Here is a 20,119-nt window from a genome sequence, read left to right on the forward strand (position 1 = left end):
CCTATTTTCCCTTTAAAGCCACCTTATTTTTGTCCCAGTGATACACACAGTGCTCTTCTACTTAGTAGCTATTTAACAAGTTGAACAGTTAGGAGGTACAGTAGATAGAACACTGGGCCTGAAATAATGAAGAACTGATTTCAAATCAGACCTCAGCACACTTACTAAGGATATGACTCTGGGCAATTTATTTAGCACAGCTTGTTCCAGTTTCCTTACTGAAAAATGAGCTAGAGAAGAAAATGAAAAATTGCTCCAGTATTATTGCCAAGAAAACCTCAGATGAAATCATGAAGAATTGAACATGGCTAGAGCAACTGAACAACAACAATATTTGTTAAACTGAATTTATTGAATGAAGTATATCTTTGTATTAGTTTAATTACCCTTCATAGGAAGAATCACATAAGAATAAAGAAGTTTTATAATATATTATTTCATCTACAAATTAGATATAATACCTAAATCTAAAGGAGTTTCTGAGGATTAACAGAAGTATCATATGTTAAGTAGTTGATTAATTATAAAATGTTAAATAAATGCTATCTATTCTTAACTGTCTTGGAGTCATCCATCCTTTGGAGCTAAGGCAATGTTGGTACAAGTCCTGCTTCTGACCATGTATAATCAGGAACAAGCCAGAATCACAGATCTAAGCCCCTTCCTCCCCCCACAAATATTACTTTTATCATTAATATAGATGAATTACCATCCACTATTGGAGATCAAATGTAACTGGTAAGAAGCTATCATATATATTGATTGTTATATAGTGTGCCCTATTAATCATGTCACAGCCACAATTTCCTCATTTATGAAATGAGAGAATTGAATTTGATAATTAAAGTCCTGCTTTACTTCTATAGTTACACTAATACACTGATGTTAAAATTTTTAAAGCTGTGTAACTCTTCTAAACTCAGTGAAATCCATTATCCAGAAAACATTCTCATAACTTTCACTATTTCTCTTGAGATATTTTGGCTTTATACTAACTCATTTGCTAATTATGTTCTCAGTGATATATTTCTTCAGGATCCCACAAATTTTGTAATGTTCGTTGATCATTGTCATATTACCATTTATTTTCATCCATCTCTTCTATTCTTTTAATGTCTAAGATTCTTTAGGTAGAATATTTATCTGAATTTTTAACTTTTTGGTGTTTTGCCATTTTAATTCTCTACATTCTCTTGACCTACATGATATCTAATTATTTATTTTTCCCTTCTCTCACTTCAAAATATTCCTTTTGTCTCTTCCCCTTTTCTCTGCTTTTAACTCATAATAGATACTCACCATCTTTTTAAATTTTAATTTCATATGCCTTTTTGTCACCAAGGTGACCAATCCACTTTCATTCAATTATTATTTAATTATGTCTCTATTTTATACCATAGTTAGATGATATTAAAATACAAAAAAAAAAAAAAAGATGACACAATAAGATTAGTTCTGAAGGGAAATTCATGATTGTTTCACCTCACTGAATCAATCTCAACATTATTACTTTTATAATTTGAAATTTTATTTATTTATTTAGAAATTGGCTCATATTTTAATCTCCCAGGTTAGGATAATATAAAAAGAATTAGCTTTGGAGTTACAAACACTTGGAATCAAGTATTTATTCTGTCACTTGTGGATTGAGCTATTGGGTAAATCTGGAATTTTTATTGGCCAGAGCCAACATGTCAAATTTAGCATGAAACACCATTAGATAACCTGAACCACATAATAATATAATTGTAAATATTTTTTTAAAATGAATGAAAATACAATAAAATATACTATAAATTTGTTTTCTAGCCATATTTCTAACTATGCACCAGTAAGCATATTTATGTACAATTTAATGACCTCCATTTCTACTTGCATTTGGTATTGCTGGCTCAGAGTATTTGGAGGAATTTCTTTTGGAAACTACAGGTCTTGATCCCTCTACTCTAAAACCTCTCCCTAGAAGATTGGAGGAGTAAAGGTTTTTAAGTATAACCCATTTTTTGTTTGTTTGTTAAGTTTAAATGTGAAAATATCAAATATACTTAAATTCATAAATAGAAACAAATTAAATACAAAAGTCATACATTGGTGCACACACTGATATATAGAATTTTTTTCACATACAAAGAGACTGCTTCTCTAGAAAGAAAAATAAAATTTAGCTGAACAACCCAACAGCCAGTCATGCTCCCCCCAAAAAAAGAATTTTATAGGATTTGGAAATTGAAACAATCAATGGAGATGTGAAAATAGATGAGAAAAATTAGACTGAGTGATTAAGCAGTTAACTAAAAGAAGCCCAGTCTGGTAGTTCCTGTATACCTTGTAAATATGGAATTAACTTAAAACAGTGCAGTTGAAGGATGGTGATCTTTCCAAATGTGACACACACTGAACAGAAATTTTTAAAACTTCATATTTCTCATCCAAATATGACCTTTGTTATACAACGTTGAACTTTTCTAATCCAATAAAAACCTTTTAAGAGAAAGAAAAGCAGAGATATAACTAGATAATATTTTTGTTGGATCAAAGGGTATACCTACTTTATAGTTATTTGGGTATAATTCCATATTATGTCTAGAACTTAGCCAGTTTACAACTTCACTACTAGATCTGTATCCCAAAGAGATTATAAAAATGAGAAAAGGACACACATGTACAAAAATGTTTCTAGAAGCTCTTTGTATTGGCAAAGGATTGAAAATTGAATGGATACCCATCAATTGGCAAATGACTTAACAATTTGTGGTATATGAATGTAATGGAATGCTATTGTTCATTAAGAAATAATGATTCTGAATGATGTAGGCTGAAATAGGAGAACATTGTACACAGTAACAGCAATATTGTGCAATAGTCAACTTTGATAGCTTTAGCACTTTTCGGTCTGAGCTTTATTCCAGGAAACGCTATCTTCTGAAGTGATATTTCATCCCTAGTCCATTTCTTCCCCCTATTTGTCTAGAAATCACCATCCCCATGTCTTTTGTATCTTAACCTTCTCAATGATGTAGGCTACATCATGAAGCAGAACCTTACTTTGTTACCTGGTCCCATGCTTTGTTATCTATGATATCCTTCTCACATTGTCTTATTTTTCTTTAATTCTTGTGGGAAGAGAAGACTGCCTAGACTTTCTGTAGGGTAGCCCATATCCTTCACCAAAATAATCTGCATTCAAAATTGAAATTTTTCATCTGATATCACCTTTCCTCATTGCTATTCCTTCTCAAAAACGTTTGCCCCAATTTAAAAAAAATCTCTAATTTGGGTTTTGAAACAAAGAGCTAATTATAAAAAAGTTCAGATCACTACACTCATAATGCAAACTCCTTGGTCAGTTATTGAAAGCCCATTGCTCTTTACTTCTAGCTTTCATTTTGGACTCATTGTACATTATTCCTTTTTACATGCTCTACATTTAAGCCATGATACCTTGTTCATGATTCATTGAATTTATCATTTCATCTCCAAAACTTTGCAGAGCTTGGACTTCATGTTTAGAGCATAATTCCTCCTCAATGCAACCACTTAGTTTGGTCTTAGTTTGCCACAGTATATTAAATTTTATAAACCATGATATATTCAATCTGGTATATGTATCCTTATAACTTATGATTATGTTAATTCATTTTCTATAAAACTCTACCCTAGTATTTCACTTTATTCTGATAACATAGATAAATTTAATAATATCATCATCAAAAGCACAAATACTCCAGAAATAATATATATGTACACACACACACACACACACACACATATATGTGTGTGTGTGTGTGTGTGTGTGTGTATATATATATATATATATATATATATATATATATATTTCAGATATTTTTGTTAAATACAAATTTATAAATAATTTTATTGGTAACTGTATTTATCTATGTTAATTTGCATCTACATTTCTTTCATTATGTATCTCTTATGTAAAGATTTTGGTTCTGTACCATATCCTTTTCATACAATCATATTTCATGAATGATATACAAGTTGGAAAACTAAAGATAGACTAAATTTACCTTCTGTCTACCTTACCCTTGTTCTAGATAGGAGCAGTACATGTAAAGAGGGAAGAAGATAAGAAGAAATTGTTTAATGTCCTTCACCATTTATAGGAATTATGACAAATGCTGAGACAGATTTTACTCAAAAGACATTTTATTATTCAATTATAAAATCAATGAAAAACTTAACGCTATTTTTGCCTATATAATGAATGTAATACAATTTTATTTTTTTGTATTAGTGATAAATATGATAACATTCTAAACTTGGAATTTAGGCTTATGCAATTTCATAATATAATTTTAGCATTATGAAATATGAAAACATTCAGACATCAAAATGTGATAATCATACCAATTATTTTGTATTATTTATAAAATATTACTTATCTATTATTATAGGTTTGTTTTTTATATGTTTCTTTTGTTTTGTTTGTAATATTGATATGATTTCCTCTTCCCAGAACACTATCAATTGTATGTTCCTGAATCAGCTCAAGTTGGTTCAGCTGTAGGAAAAATCAAGGCAAATGATGCTGATACTGGAACAAATGCTGATATGAAATATACAATCATCAATGGTGATGGCATTGGAGTGTTTTCAATATCAACTGACAAAGAGACAAGAGAAGGCATTCTTTCCTTGAAGAAGGTAAGAAAATATATATCCATTTTCAAATGGATCAAAATATGGATATAAATATAATTTAAAATGAATAATAACCTCCCAACTATTTATTTGATTTAAATATACTTCTATCCTTATAAATGAATATCACTATCTCTGATGCTCTCAAAATTCGGTTTTAGTAATATGATGACACTACACCAGGAAAATCTGATTTGGAAGTGGCTAAGAATGTATTTGATTTCTTTGTCTTAACGTCATGTCCTATCCAGTATGTGAAAGGCTTTTTATGCTGAAAACTATTGTAAAATTCATTCTCTCTCAAACCTACCATCAAGAACTGCAGGTAGTCACCTGTATTTGGGAGTCAAGAAGCCCTTCTAGATATACAAGAAGCAGAAATAATTAAAATGTCAACATGTTTCTAATGAAATGGGTTCATGCTGGCAATAGTTGGACCTTTTGATGTTAGAACAATAGAAAATTAAATAGGATAGGGGTGGTGACTTTAAGTGAATTTGAAAGCATAAGTTGCTATTACTAATCACCTCACAAATAATATTCCAATGTTAGGAAAGTAGATAGACAAGCATGCTTCAAAACACAGTTTCCAATTTGTTCAAACACTGAATCCTCTGAAATGGTCACAGTATTCAAATTTACTCTGCATATTTCCATTGGACTGGAACTAATTACCATATTTTACATATAAATATAATTTCAAATTTGCATATGTACAACCACTTCAGGAAATTCATTATGCACACTAATCGAATCATCGTTGTATTCATCCCTAACCTAAAAATAATGTTATAAGTGAAAATAAATTTTAGGAAGGAATTTCTAGCATAAAGCTTAGTTTTAAAGTGTGGAATAAAGAAGAGACTTATGAAGGCTAAGTTAACAATTGTGGGAAATAAATCAGCTCTTCTATATTTATTGAATGGTCGTCATCTCTTATAGATATTCAAGGTGGAATTACATTCAAAGATGAATATATGACAACTTTATCTCAAACACACTTGCTGGATCCTCAATAGACATCATAAATAAAATAAAACTAATTATCTTTCCCTCTAACATCTGTCCCCCACCACCTTCCTTACACTGCAGAGGACAAAAGTATTTTTCCAATCTCTAAAGCTGGGAACTTGGGTGCCATCTTTGACTCCTCAGCCTTCTCTCTTATATGCAATCTGTTTCCACGACTTTTTTTATTTTACCTCTGTAACATCTTTCAAATGTGCTCATTTCTCTACTCAAACATTAAAATCACTTTAGCATGCATGCCCTCATCATCTTCTGCCTGTATTGTACCAATAGCCTGATTATGGATCTATTTATACTAATCCTTGAATGGAGAGTCAGTCACCTGATTTTCCTAAAGTCAAAGTCTAAACATGTCACAATCTACTGCTTCTTAGAATCAAATACAAAATGTGCTTATCATTCAAATCTATTCGTAACCTTTATAACCTTTGTGTACATTACTCTTTGATACATACTCTTTGATATATACTCTTCCATCAAGTGACATTAGCCTCCATGCTGTTTCATGAGCAAGACAGTCCATCTCTCAGTTCCAGTTATATTTTCTGGTTTGCACCCTATCTCTTGAATGCTCTCCCTCCTCATCAGCATCTACTAATTTCCTTTAAGTCCCATCTAAATTCCTACCTTCAACAAGAAGCTTTTCCCAACCCAATGCATCCCCCTTTTAAATTATTTTTATTTATTCTTTATATAGACTGCTATTTAATTTGTTGTTTCCCTTATTAAATTATGAACTCCTTAAATGAACTATCTTTTGTCTCTTTATTTCTCTAACATGTAGTACAGATCCTGGCACATAGCAAGTGCTTAATATAAGGTTTGTTTTGTTTTGTCTTCTGACTGATGTTGAACATTTTTTTGGCTTCTTTAATTCCTTTATTGTAGCTCTGCTCTCTGCAGAGAATATGTTCCTTCATAAACTGCTATAAATAAGACACAATTATTAACAATATACCATTGATAAAAAAGTTTAAATGTTCTAAGGATATCTGTGTAATAGATACATTTTCAAGAATATTGCATTTTTCAAAGAACGCAAACATAAGTGTATGTTACCCACAAAATCATTAATCAAGAAAAATTTTTGTGAATGTTCTTATCTATGAGACCCTCAAAGTTTCTCTTGCAATCTTTTTTTTTTTTTTTTTTTTTTTAAACTGTAGAAGCAATGGCTCCTAGCTGGGAATTACTTCTTATCACACTACTAGTTTTACCCTTATAAATCACTCTAACCCTAATATAAATTCATTGCTTAATTTAGATTTTGAAGTATTAAAGGCATTTTAAAATTTCCTTAAGAATTTATAACATCTTTGTGAACAGACTATTATACATATTGAAAACCATACATTTAATTGGAAAAATAAAGTACTGTTGAGAAAAAAAGAAAGAAAAAGAAAAGAACATTATAAACTATTATAGTAACTTAAATTACCTCCCCAACTTTAATCTCTCCCATCTCCAATGTTTCATTTTTATGGCTGCCAAACCAACATTATTATTGATCTATTAGAAGGGATAGAATGTGGCTCCCAAAATCTCAGTTTGGGACTTTTAGAACTTTTACCCCTTGATATTTAAACTCTCTGCTGACATCATTGAAGATTCTAAAGGATGTAAATTCCTTAGTGCAAGCTTTCAAGTATGTTAATATTCCCGAGGCTTAACATCTCTTGCATTTCAGAAAAATCAATTACTCACACTCTCATGACTAGGTCCTTAAGGTCTAGACTGAAGAAAACTAGAGTTCTGGCTTCATATCCAGAGAGCAAACTATGAGGAATATACAGAACATGCCCCACACTAGAAACAAGCAATAGATATTGTTTATCCATTTGGGTTTTCCTTTTTTCTTTCTCTCCAATACCCAAATTAATTCATCTTTCCAACTTCCCTTTTTCTTTCAAGGGCACCACTATCCTTTTAGTCATACAAATTTTTGAACATTAAAGCATTCCTTGACTCCTCACCATCTCTCATTCCAAAAATCCGATTATTTTTAATGATTTATTATCTGTATAGAACATTTATTATATCCATCTTTTCACGTAATCACCACCCTGGTTTGGAGTTTCTTCACTTCTCTTATCGAGTATTATGGTAGTTTTATAAATTATCTACCTAACTTTAATTTCTCCCCTCTCCAATCTTTCATTTTTACAATTGCCAAGGAAACATTCATGAAACACAGTTCTGATATTTTCAGAGTCAACTCCTGAATCCAAATCTGGTTTCAGACACATACTAGCTGCATGGGCCTGGGTAAACCACTTAACCCTATTTGCTTCAGTTTCCTCATCTGTACAAAAGAGCTGGAGAAGAAAATGGCAAATCCCTCCAGTATCTTTGCCATCAAAACCCCAAATGGGGTTACCAAGAGTTGGACACAACTGAATAAGAACAAAGATTTTGTCCATGATGAAATATAGATGAAGCTAATGGACATTTACAGTCCTTCTAAGCTCAGTTCTCATTTGCTTTTCTTTTTAAAAATCAAATGGAATTTTTCCAATTAACAATGTTATATCTTCTTCCCATCTACCCTCAATGAGAAAAAAAAGAAAAACAAAACAAAATAAAACTCCTTGTGTGTGTATGTGTGTGTGTGTGTATGTGTGTGTGTGTGTGTGTGTGTATCCAAATATACACACAAATCAAATCCCCTCCTGGGACAGGCCTCCCAAATTGATATTTAATTCTGTACTCTGAGTCAGTACATTTCTTTGCAGATATGGCTAGCATAATTTCATAATGAATGCTTTATAATATTTTTGTATATTGCATTGATAAAGTTGTCTTTAATTTTTTTTTATAATATTATTGTTACTGTATAAATTGTAAATAAAATGCTCTCATAAGTTTATATTGGATGAGAAAATTTTTTTACAAATATCTTTAAAGCTATTCCTTTTCTCATTTCTACTACAATATAATATGGACATATTCAAATACCAGAACTTGTGTAATTTTTTTCTCAGTTATTACTTATCACAAAAAAAATTGTGAATATTTTATAAAATGTTTGAGAGACAAAGTTTCTGAGTAATTAATCATTTTATTAATCATGCTAGCACTAACTACTAAAAAAAGCCAGTGGCACTCTTCAATGCTAAGGATCCCTCCCCCCCCCCCTGTAGAATGAACTCAATGCTCACATGCCCTTGAAAGAATGGGACTTTCCATAGGCTGATAATCAGATCTGATTGGTTGACAATTAATGAGAGAATGACTATTATAATGATAGAGGGGCTTATTCATGACCCTGATCATTCAATCTTGTTCAAAGAGACTAATATATACTTATATCTCTCTATCTAGGGTAATTTAGAAAGATAAGAAATTGGACTATTCAAATTTCCTAAACCACTCTGAGTAAAACACAAAGGCCAGAATACATTAATTCACCTAAACTAAAATTTCTTTACTTTTAGAATGAATTTGAGTTTTCCCTCTCATTATAAGCCCTGGACTTCAAAATCTACCTGATATCTAAATGAGGGAGGAGAAAGAGGGAAAAATCTTGGTCTTAATTCAATAATTGTTTATTAATATAAAAGATATATAATCATTTCTTTCTTGCATGAATACATACATAAATATTGTATATAAAACATACACAATATATCCTCTAAAATATGGCATATAAAATGTGTGTGCATATGCATGTGCATGTGCATGTGTATGTGTGAGTATGTCCTTTTCCTTTTTTCAGTATTTTTCTTTGGGTTATAGACATAGTAATGCTATTTCCATGTTAAAAGATTTGTGTGATTTAAGAATTTTGGAGGAGTGGGGGATAGTTCCAAATTGCTTTTTAAAATGGCTAGTCCAATTCACACTTCCCAAGACAATATACTGATTTTCAAATAGCCTTCATATAATTTACCAATTTTCCTTTTTTTTTTTTTTTTTTTTTGGCAACTCTTCTAATCTTAAAGGTATGAGATAGGACCTCAGAATAGTTTTAATTTGTCTCTTTCTAGTTAGAGATTTAAAGCAATTGTTATCCATAAATCTTTTGAAAGCTTGATTTTTCTCCCTTTGGAAAACTGCCTGCTCATATCCTTTGACCATTTATCAATTTGGAAACACATTATTCCTCTTCAATTATTTTATGCTCAAACCGAACTTACTATTGCCTACACATGTCATGACTTTTTATTTCTTACCTCTTTAAGAAATGTCTATTCCCCATGCCTAGGTTTCACTTTCCCCTCCCCTCTTCCTTTTCAGAACTCTCTTTTGTAATGCCAAGATTCATCATAAGAACCACCTTCCAATTTCCTGATCCCTTCCTAGCCACTATTAAATTACCCCTCAAAAATACCTACATCTATTTTATAGATACCTATAGATGTAAATATTATTTCCTTTCTTAGTCAGGAAACTTCTTGAAGTCATGGATTATTTCCCTTTTATTCTTGCATACTCAGTACCAAATATAATGGTTGGCTCTTATTTGACATTTAAAATATTTGCTAATTGATACTTCAATTTAGGAACAAGTCTAGCACAAAATTTAACTGTGAATTTGAACTACACAACATTTTTTCGGCAATGCATTTTATAAGTTTGGTTTTTTGGTGCTTTGAAAAATCACATAGAAAACTATTCTTTCTAGCAGTTGAGCTGAGAATACAGTCAATTTTAAGAAAGAGTGTGAGATGAAGGAGAAAGAAAGGTATTGATGGTTTTTTTCTCCTCCATGATTCCAGAAGTATCCTAGTAATGTGTGTGTGTTTTTAAACATTATGCTTGCCAGTTTTAACATGTTGAGAACAGAAGTAATGATGAAATTCTTTGTAGCTTTCATGATAATGTTATGATTAAAAATGCTTGTTTCGAGATGACCTGAAATTAAGTACCTCAGTTTTCAATTGAAATCTCTTGACCTACACATTTTGGATTTCCCCTGAGATATAATAATAACTTTCATGGATTTATGTTTTCCTTTAAAGCTTCCCTGTGATATTTTATTAAGGCTTGCTTGTGATTATAAATCCTATACATAATTACTACATTTTCCCTGATATAAATTGACATGACTCAAAATGTATACTATACTTAAGAGAATTTTAACCTTCATGTGATACTGATTTAGGGGACAAGAAGAGAATGAGATAGTCTTTTAAAATCCTTTTTAGTATTTAATCTCTGTTGCAGCTCCCTTTGCCCAGCAAGGCAGAACAGCTTATCTCCCTGAAAATCAGAATCATTGCTGTTCTATAAATCAGCTAGCAAGAATTTCTTTAAATACCTGTTCCTATCATTCCCTCATCAGAAAATTGTCAAATCTGAACACACTATTTCACAGCATGGAATATTCCAACTGTACCTTGATAATACAAATCTTTTGGCAGTATATGACTATTTAATAATAAATATATAAGATAAACATACATAGACATGTTCCTTCCTTAATCAGAAACGTAAGTCAAATCAATTCAACAAGCAATTTTTCCCCATGCATTTACAATGTACCAAACTTGTGCTAAGTAATGGGACTACAAGGAAATAATCCTCAAAGAAGCTCACATGCAAATAAATGAGGGAGACAAAATAGAAAATACAATACGCAAATAAATAACTTATAACTAAGTATTATAATGTTCCTGTTGCAAACTCCAGAAAAGAGCTCTTTAAGAGAGAATTTGGTGTGCCAGAGAAAGATTATGGAAACAACTGGAATGAACTTACCATCACCTCTAAATATCCCTCCAGTACTTGTGTTTTTTGTGTTTTTGTTTTTGTTTTATTTTGTTTTGTTTTTTTGTTTTCAAGGAGCTTAGGAAGATTCCCATACTTTCCTTTAAACTATGGACTAGTTCTCAATTATAAGATTAATAATAATAAAGCAATAATAATAAATTACATTCATATAGTACATTATTTTTTACAAGTCACCTTCCCATAGCTCCATGAAATGTCATATAAATATTATTATTTACATTTTGTGAATGAGAAAATTGAGTATCAGAGATTTTAAATGACTAGACTGAAATCACACAATTAATAAGTATTATCTCCAGAACTCCAGTACTCCTAACTCTAGGTCTACAACTTTGACTACAAAACCACATCAAGATTGAGCCCAATTTTTTTCTTTAGAAAAATCTATCTCTCACTCTATTATTAATAACCCTTTGTCAGATAATATCTACCAAGAAAGGCATGTTCTTACTGCTCATCAATTTGCAGAGGCATGAGCCTGGGATGAGAGATCATTTCTGGCTATCTTAAATATTTAATCAACCATTTTGAAGAAACACATACCTTCAATACAGCAAAGCATGCCAATTTGAAACTAATGATCTTATGAAACATTTCACTGAGTTAAGCCATTAAGACATAATTATCCACTTCCATGGGCAACTGTATTTTTTTTCTTCCAAAAGTATATTTTGCTATTATGGGAATTAAATATTTATTGAAATACATTTTGGGGGACTATTATTAAGATAGTTTTCTGAATGCAAAAATAGGAGGGCTAATTGTGAGTTTTACATATATATATATATATATATATACATATATATATATATGTGTATATATATATATATATATATATATATATATATATATATATATATATATATACATATATATGTGTGTGTGTGTGTGTGTGTATACATATATAAGCTTCAGTGAACTGATAACCTGAAAAAAGATAGATGTGAAATTCAAAGCATCTTAATTCTCACCCGTAAATCAACTACTTTTTAAAACATCTATTATGTGCCTGATAGTTTATTAGAATAAAAAAAATTCTGACTACAAAGAAATAAGAAAGTTTGTGTGAGAAGGTGGCATTAGAGTTTAAGGAAATGATGAATTCTAAAAGGTAGAAGTGAAAAGGGAGCTCCTTCCAAGCACTGGAACAGTTTCTGAAATGGGAGATGGAAGATCATAGATATAACAATTATTTTTTAAATGTCCACTTCAAAATTTAGCATACACAAAATCTTAATCTTCTATGTACATGGGTTTCATAATAGTTTTAAGACTTCAAAGAACTCAAATTATTTTAGTCAAGGGGACTATAATAATATGTAGTGAAAACGAGGATTGGATGAAATTTAATTGGAGAGACCATTGTGAAGAGGAATGGCAAGCTAATCATCATATTCAATTTTCTATGGACGAACAAGAAAATATTTCTTAAATAGACAAGAATTATAATCCAAAGATCAACTTTTATGGTTATAATGCATATATGTAAAATGTATAAATTCCACTTTCCCAACTAAAGCACATTCTTTGTTTAATTTGCATACATGGTGTTCTGCTGTAAAATGTCACCAGTTTCAAGGGGCCAAAGACATATGTTTGAGCAAAAACAAAAACAAAACAAAACAAAACAAAAACAATAGCCACAATGTTAGAAAGCCTTTGGGACCAAATTGAAATAAAGCAACAGTATTTTTTATTTCATATAATATTTTTAATATCTAGCTCCACATCTGACCAATAGATTTTAAAAAGTGCAGTATAATTATTGGAATATAAGAAATGATTTATGAGAAAGAATTAGAAACTCCACATATCTATAGCTGGCTAAGAAATGACTGATGGAAAAGATAATAACATCTTCAGATATTTGAAAGGTATAAATATTTAGGAGAGAAAAATTATTTTAATTTTAAAAAAGCAAGTAATTATTAAGAGTAATAGGCAGAAATTAAGAAATAGACAATGCAAGTAAAATAGAAATTAATTCTGTGAGTCAGCTGCATTAGACCACTGAGTAATATCCAATGAAAAATTGGGAAGCTTCATTGCTTGGGAAACTGAAAATTATATTCAAAGAAAGAGTTCTAGCAGAGTGAGATAAGTTAGTCTATGAGTCTATGGAGCCAAATGAATTAAAAAGAAACTACCTAACTGAAAGCTAAAACTAATGAAAGCTTCCATTCAGTTACATAGCATATCATATCTGCATTTTACATTATCCAACAGAGGAAATACATGTGAATATTGTGATATTCACGATAATTCTAATTACTTAAGTATTAATTGTAATGTGCTCTCCTGGCAGTTACAATTACTAGTCTGTCCTAGACCCACCAGAGTACCTTTGACCACTGTCCTTTGCAGTGTGAGCTCTACCCGGCTCGCCTCCTCTGAGGCCTTCTAAGGTCTCTGGCCACAATCTCTTGAATCTATAACTTAGTAACCAGTAGCGCACTCAAGAACAGCCACGTGTAATCTTAAAAGCCTTTATTATACCTACTCACATAATGCCCTAACTGATGCCCTGACTTGTTGGTTCCCTGGTGAACACCTGGTCAGAAGACCCATGTGTTCACTACCAAAATCCTTACCTCTTTCGGCTACCCATCTTGGCTTGGCCACCCAGCTAGGGAGCCAGGGTGAACAGCAGGAGGTTAAAGAGGGCGGTTGCTGCCTGCAGTGGGCTTATATAGGGCCTGTGAGGTCACACACACAGCCAATCAGCGAGAGAGTCACCCATTACGAAGCTATCTCAATATGGCCAGGATCCCGCCCAAGGGCAGTCCTAATATCCACAGAAATTATTTCTGGGCCTCAATCCCGATGCACTGTGTCCGCCCATTTAAAGGGCCCTTACAATTCCCTTTCTCTTGTTTTGCGGGAACCGCACATCTCACCAAGCTAAACTTTTAGCACCAGCTATAGTTCACTTGATCCATGAGATGACAGTGTTATGCCCAAGGAGGTACAAAGCAGCAGATCAGTAAACAGAAGTATGACAATGAGAACCAGGCTCAACAGTGGCCCAAATGTTCAACCCATTCATCAAAGTCATACTCGAGATAATATGCCAAAGAGGTAGGATGTCAACACTGAGGTGGGAAGTCAACAAGGTAAAACATCACAATTCTAGTTAACAAATATTAGTAGGTAGGTTGTCACAATTCTAGTTACATTTATCACAGTTCTAGACCAATTCTAGTTTCTTACAATTTTCTGTTGCACTTTTCACACTCCTAGAACAATTCTAGCTTATCACAATTCTCAATTGCACTTTTCACAATTCTAGAACAATTCTAGCTTATCACAATTCTCTATTGCACTTTTCACAATCCTAGAACAATTCTAGCTTATCACAATTCTCTATTGCACTTTTCACAATTCTAGAACAATTCTAGTTTCACAGGTGCACATAAGCAAAGTCATGTCCAGTAACATTGTCTCAATAACAATGGCAGGTGGGTGTGTTGGTTTTTCACCCACTAATTTAAAAGCATAGTCCTTCAATAGAAAGCATAGGGCAAAGCCTCTTCCCAGGCCACCATATGGCAAGTGGCCACGGGAGAAGCAAGCAGGCCCATTGTCCATTTACAGTCTTTATATTGCGTATCACCCAAAACAATCCATTTCAGCTGCAACACTGGAACTGTGTCTGCTGTCTCTGGTGTCATGGTCAGGAGGGGCATTGCTGCCATCAGAGTCTGAAGGGCTGCTGACATCTGGCTGGTCCCTCTGGCTGGTTGTCTGGTCCTTCTCTTGGATCCCCAGGTTACAAATGTCTCTGGTGGGGATGAACTCTGCTGCTGGATCTGCACCTAGGAAGGAATATACCCGGGACCCAACTTGGGCCTTTCCAAATGCCATCCAGGCCTTTCCACATCACAGTGGAAACAAAGTTGTTGTCAAAAAGATTAACAAGTCAAACAAAAGTCAGTCTGTCACTTAGCTGCACTTTCTGTGTATGCCCGAAGTGCATTGCTAAGGTAAAATGCAAAGAATTTAAAAATGTAAAACCAAAATAATTTAAAAGTGTAAAACCGAAATAGATTAAAAATATAAAACCAAAATAACTTTAAAATGTAAAATCAAAATACTTTGAAGATGTAAAATCAAAAATGTTTAAAAATGTAAAATCAAAATTTAAAAATTGTAAGCAATCACATATCCCAAAATTCCCTTCTCTTGTTTAGAAGAGATCTTGGGGATAGTCTGTGCAGTAATGACTTTACTAGAACACTCGGCTATATCCCTGAATTCTTTTGCCTAAAAATCAAAGTTTGAGTTTCTGATACCGAATTGTACTCCAGGAGTGTGAATCAATAAATCTGATATTACTTTTCCTCCTGGGTCAAAGATCACACACTGTCTATTTATTCTAGTGATTAAAACAGCAATTTTCCAACCCATTCTAGACATAGACACTGTTTTATAAGTACCCGTGGGGGGTTGGGAAATCAAGCTCACCTGTGGAAGTGGAAAATCCACGAGGTAAGAAAAGAGGAGTTCCAACTCTCCAAAGACGATCCTAGCAGTTTTAAAAGTATAAAACTCCACTCTCTCTAACTGCAAGGTCTTGTCCCTGTAAGGTTTCTTAGAAATTAACTCAACTGTATTTTTAAAACTTTTCTGATTATACTCAATACCCCACAATTCCTTTTTGCCTTGGGGCATAAAGCCTACTCCTGTCCTTTGAAATGAAGACACAGGAGTTTTGAATGGATTAATGGGCAGTGCTGATAGTATTATCGCCCTTCCTTTTCCTCCTCCCCCTTCTCCCTTGGCCCAAGAAGGTGAGGCAGAGGGAAGAAGAATTGGAAAATCCCCCAAAGGCTGATTCCAAATCAAACCTGAGCTTTGCACATAAAAAGAACTAAACTTCTTCTCAATGGAAGAGTAATGGATAAATTCCTTAAAACAACAATGCAGGAGGTAAACCAACAAAATGCTAAGAAGAATTTCTACAACTTTAGTCCATGTGGTTCCTTTATTTCCTTCCTTAGTTTCAGCCACTGGTTTGAACTCTTCCTGTTCTGTCTGTAGTAACCTAGCTTTTTCTTCTTTCTCTATCTCCATCTGTAGTTTAACCTGCAATTCCAGCAACTCTTGCTGTGGCATTTTATACTCTCTACTGTCATACAATCGCACTAGCTCTAGGTTGCTCCCTCTCCTAGCTCTATTTACTGGGTGTGGGGATAGCCTTTGTGGAGCTTGATTACAAGCTTCCTGCTGTTCTTCAGTGGTGATCTTTGTTAAAAGATCTTCCATCTGGCTCTTTAACCTCTTTATATAATAAGCATTATGTTCAGCTGTGTCCTTGAGCCTGTTCCCAGAGTTACCTGAGTCCATATTGCTTCTCTGTCTTCCCTCTTAAGTGGCGTTTCTACCGGATCTTTCAGAATCTTAATTCTGAATATTAAATATTTTCAAAACCTGATAATTCCTTATGTGTCCACGTTGAGCGCCATTTGTAATGTGCTCTCCTGGCAGTTACAATTACTAGTCTGTCCTAGACCCACCAGAGTACCTTTGACCACTGTCCTTTGCAGTGTGAGCTCTACCCGGCTCGCCTCCTCTGAGGCCTTCTAAGGTCTCTGGCCACAATCTCTTGAATCTATAACTTAGTAACCGGTAGCGCACTCAAGAACAGCCACGTGTAATCTTAAAAGCCTTTATTATACCTACTCACATAATGCCCTAACTGATGCCCTGACTTGTTGGTTCCCTGGTGAACACCTGGTCAGAAGACCCATGTGTTCACTACCAAAATCCTTACCTCTTTCGGCTACCCATCTTGGCTTGGCCACCCAGCTAGGGAGCCAGGGTGAACAGCAGGAGGTTAAAGAGGGCGGTTGCTGCCTGCAGTGGGCTTATATAGGGCCTGTGAGGTCACACACACAGCCAATCAGCGAGAGAGTCACCCATTACGAAGCTATCTCAATATGGCCAGGATCCCGCCCAAGGGCAGTCCTAATATCCACAGAAATTATTTCTGGGCCTCAATCCCGATGCACTGTGTCCGCCCATTTAAAGGGCCCTTACAATTAATAATGGAAATTTAAAGTATACTATAAAGTTTGCAACATATTTCCCAAATATTATTTAATTTTATCTTACTTACAAAATTGTGATGTAGGTGTTATTTTTTTCTTCACTTTCATCATTCCTCAGATGTGATAAGCACTGTGATAGATAAATAAATGATTTTAAAGAATCACAAAACTAATAAATATTTGAGATCAGATTTGAACTAAGTTCTTCCTGACTCCAGGTCAATCATTATTCATTGAGCCATTACTTTTTTCTTCAAAATTTTATCAGAATATCACAAATTGGGGGGCGGAGCCAAGATGGCGGAGAGGAAACACACGACTCAGTGAACGTCCTCACTCCCTCACAACCAATTAGATAAATTAAGTCTTAAAATTAGCTCAGGACTGATAGATACCACAAGGACTGGAAGCACGACTTACCAGCTGAAGAGAATCTGGAGTTTCAACAGGAAAGGTCAGTTCTCAGGGGAGGAATAAGAAAGACCAGCACAGACGGTGGGGTAGGGGCACACTGCGCCCATTGCGCTGGGAAGGGCTCTGGGATCAGAGAAGCCACTGAGGTAAAGGAATCTGGCACAGGCTGTTAGCTCTTCTCTGCTAATTATTTAGCAGTTCAGAAGAGAAAGCCAAAATATTTTAAAACTCAGATTAAATTTTCCCCGGACCCTGGGGGTGACTCGGCACCAGGGGGTGAGGCCTCAGCTACCACCTGAGAATAGTTAAGAGACTGACAAGTGGGTGGATACGGCCCAAGGCAACACACACTGCCTAGCTTAGCTGGAGGGAGTGGAACTCAGCTCCAGGAAGTCCCAGAGAAGCGGAACCTTTGAACTAGGGACCGCGGTTTCTGGCAGACACTTCCAGTTTGAGCGCAGGGGCTTCTTACGTCACCTGCTGCAGACACCCACTCCCCACCCGGACACATAGGCTGAGCTTCTTGCTGTCTTCACTATTCTACGCCCTCAAAGCACAGTAGTGCTAATCACCTCTGAGGCACTTCCAGGGAGGGGGTGGGGAACTCTCTCCCAGAGCTCTCTCTTAGCGCGGGCGTGGGGGCCGCTGCATCCATCCCGTCTGGGAGGAAGCTGGTAAAGAAGTAAATAATTTCCTACCCCAGAGACAGACCACAAAAGATTTTTTTTAAGTATGAACAAAAAAGCTAGAAAAACCATAGATTCCTTCTATACAGAGAAAGAGCGGGTGTCCAACCCCGAGGAAGTTGACAGCAGAGAATCAGATAACAACCTAAAGGGGAACGATTCCTGCCCCCCATCACATAACTCTCTCCTAGAAGAAGCTCTTAAGAAATTGAGGGAGATCGAAGAAAAATGGGGCAAGGAAAGGGAAGTTAAGATAGAGAATAATAATGTCCTGAAATTGGAGTTGGAAAAAATAAAGAATTCACAGGAGATGCAGGGAAACAAAATTAGTGAATTAGAAAAGGTTAAAAAAACACAGGAAAGTAGGATTTCTGAATTGGAAAAGATAAAAAAGTCTCAAGAAAATAGAATTTCTGAATTGGAAAAAGAAAATAATTCTCAAAAAAAAAAATTAGGGAAATGGAAAAAAACTCAATAGAGCAAAATAATTCATTTAAAAACTAAATTGGGCATTTACAAAAAGAACTAAAAACTGTGAAAGAAGAAAATAACTCCTTAAAAGTCAGGATGGAACAAATAGAAATGAATGATTCACAGAGAACCCAAGAATCAGTCAAACAAAACAAAAAAAATGAGAAGCTGGAGAACAACGTCAAATACTTACTGGGAAAATCTATAGACCTGGAAAATAGATCTAGGAGAGATAATCTGCGGATTATTGGACTTCCAGAAAACTATGACCAAAAAAAGAGCCTAGATTCTATTTTACAGGAAATTATCAAAGAGAACTGTCCAGAGATAATAGAAACAGAAGGGAAAGTAGATGTGGAAAGAATTCATCGAACTCCTTCTGAAATAGACCCTAAAAAAAGAACACCACGGAATATTGTGGCTAAGCTGCAGAATTACCACACAAAGGAGAAAATCCTGCAAGCAGCTAGAAAAAAACAATTTAAATACCAAGGTGCCACAATAAGGGTCACCCAAGATCTGGCTGCCTCCACATTAAAAGATAGAAGGGCCTGGAACCTGATATTCCGAAAGGCAAAAGATCAAGGACTGCAACCAAGAATGAACTACCCAGCTAAGTTTAGCATCTTTTTCCATGGAAGAAGATAGTCATTCAATGAAACAGAGGAATTCTATATGTTTCTAAGAAAAAAACCAGACTTAAACAAAAAATTTGATCTACATCCCCAAGACTGAAGAGAAACAGAAAAAGGTACACAGAACCCTTGAGAACTGTAACTCTGTTGTGGGTATATAAAAAATACTCAAGGATAATTTGATTTTACTGATATAAAAGAAAAAAAGGGGGGTGTGGTAAAGGGAAGGAGGTCGGTTCAGAAAAAGGGGAAGGAGTGATAAAAAGAGGGAAACTACATCCCAGGAAGAGACATAGAAAATACACCATATCTGAGGGAACTTAGTGAGGGGGAGAATCATTGTGTGAATCTTACTCTCATCAGAAGAGGCTCAAAGAGTAAATAATTAACATATTTGTTTTTCAGAGAATTTTCTCTCACCTCATTAAAAGGGGGG

At 34.2% G+C, this 20,119-nt stretch overlaps 1 protein-coding gene across 9 annotated transcripts in view; it reads left to right on the forward strand.

Annotated features, from left to right (window-relative positions):
- CDH18 (cadherin 18) overlaps positions 1-20,119 on the forward strand; it is an 860,832-nt gene that overhangs the window by 699,037 nt on the left and 141,676 nt on the right. For all 9 annotated transcript variants that reach the window (XM_074279089.1, XM_074279095.1, XM_074279088.1 and 6 more), the window contains one exon: positions 4,481-4,668. In XM_074279089.1, the coding sequence (XP_074135190.1) occupies positions 4,481-4,668 (188 nt within the window). The remainder of the gene's footprint in view (positions 1-4,480; positions 4,669-20,119) is intronic.

The sequence above is a fragment of the Sminthopsis crassicaudata genome, chromosome 1 (assembly GCF_048593235.1).
Source record: "Sminthopsis crassicaudata isolate SCR6 chromosome 1, ASM4859323v1, whole genome shotgun sequence".
Classification (NCBI taxonomy): domain Eukaryota; kingdom Metazoa; phylum Chordata; class Mammalia; order Dasyuromorphia; family Dasyuridae; genus Sminthopsis; species Sminthopsis crassicaudata.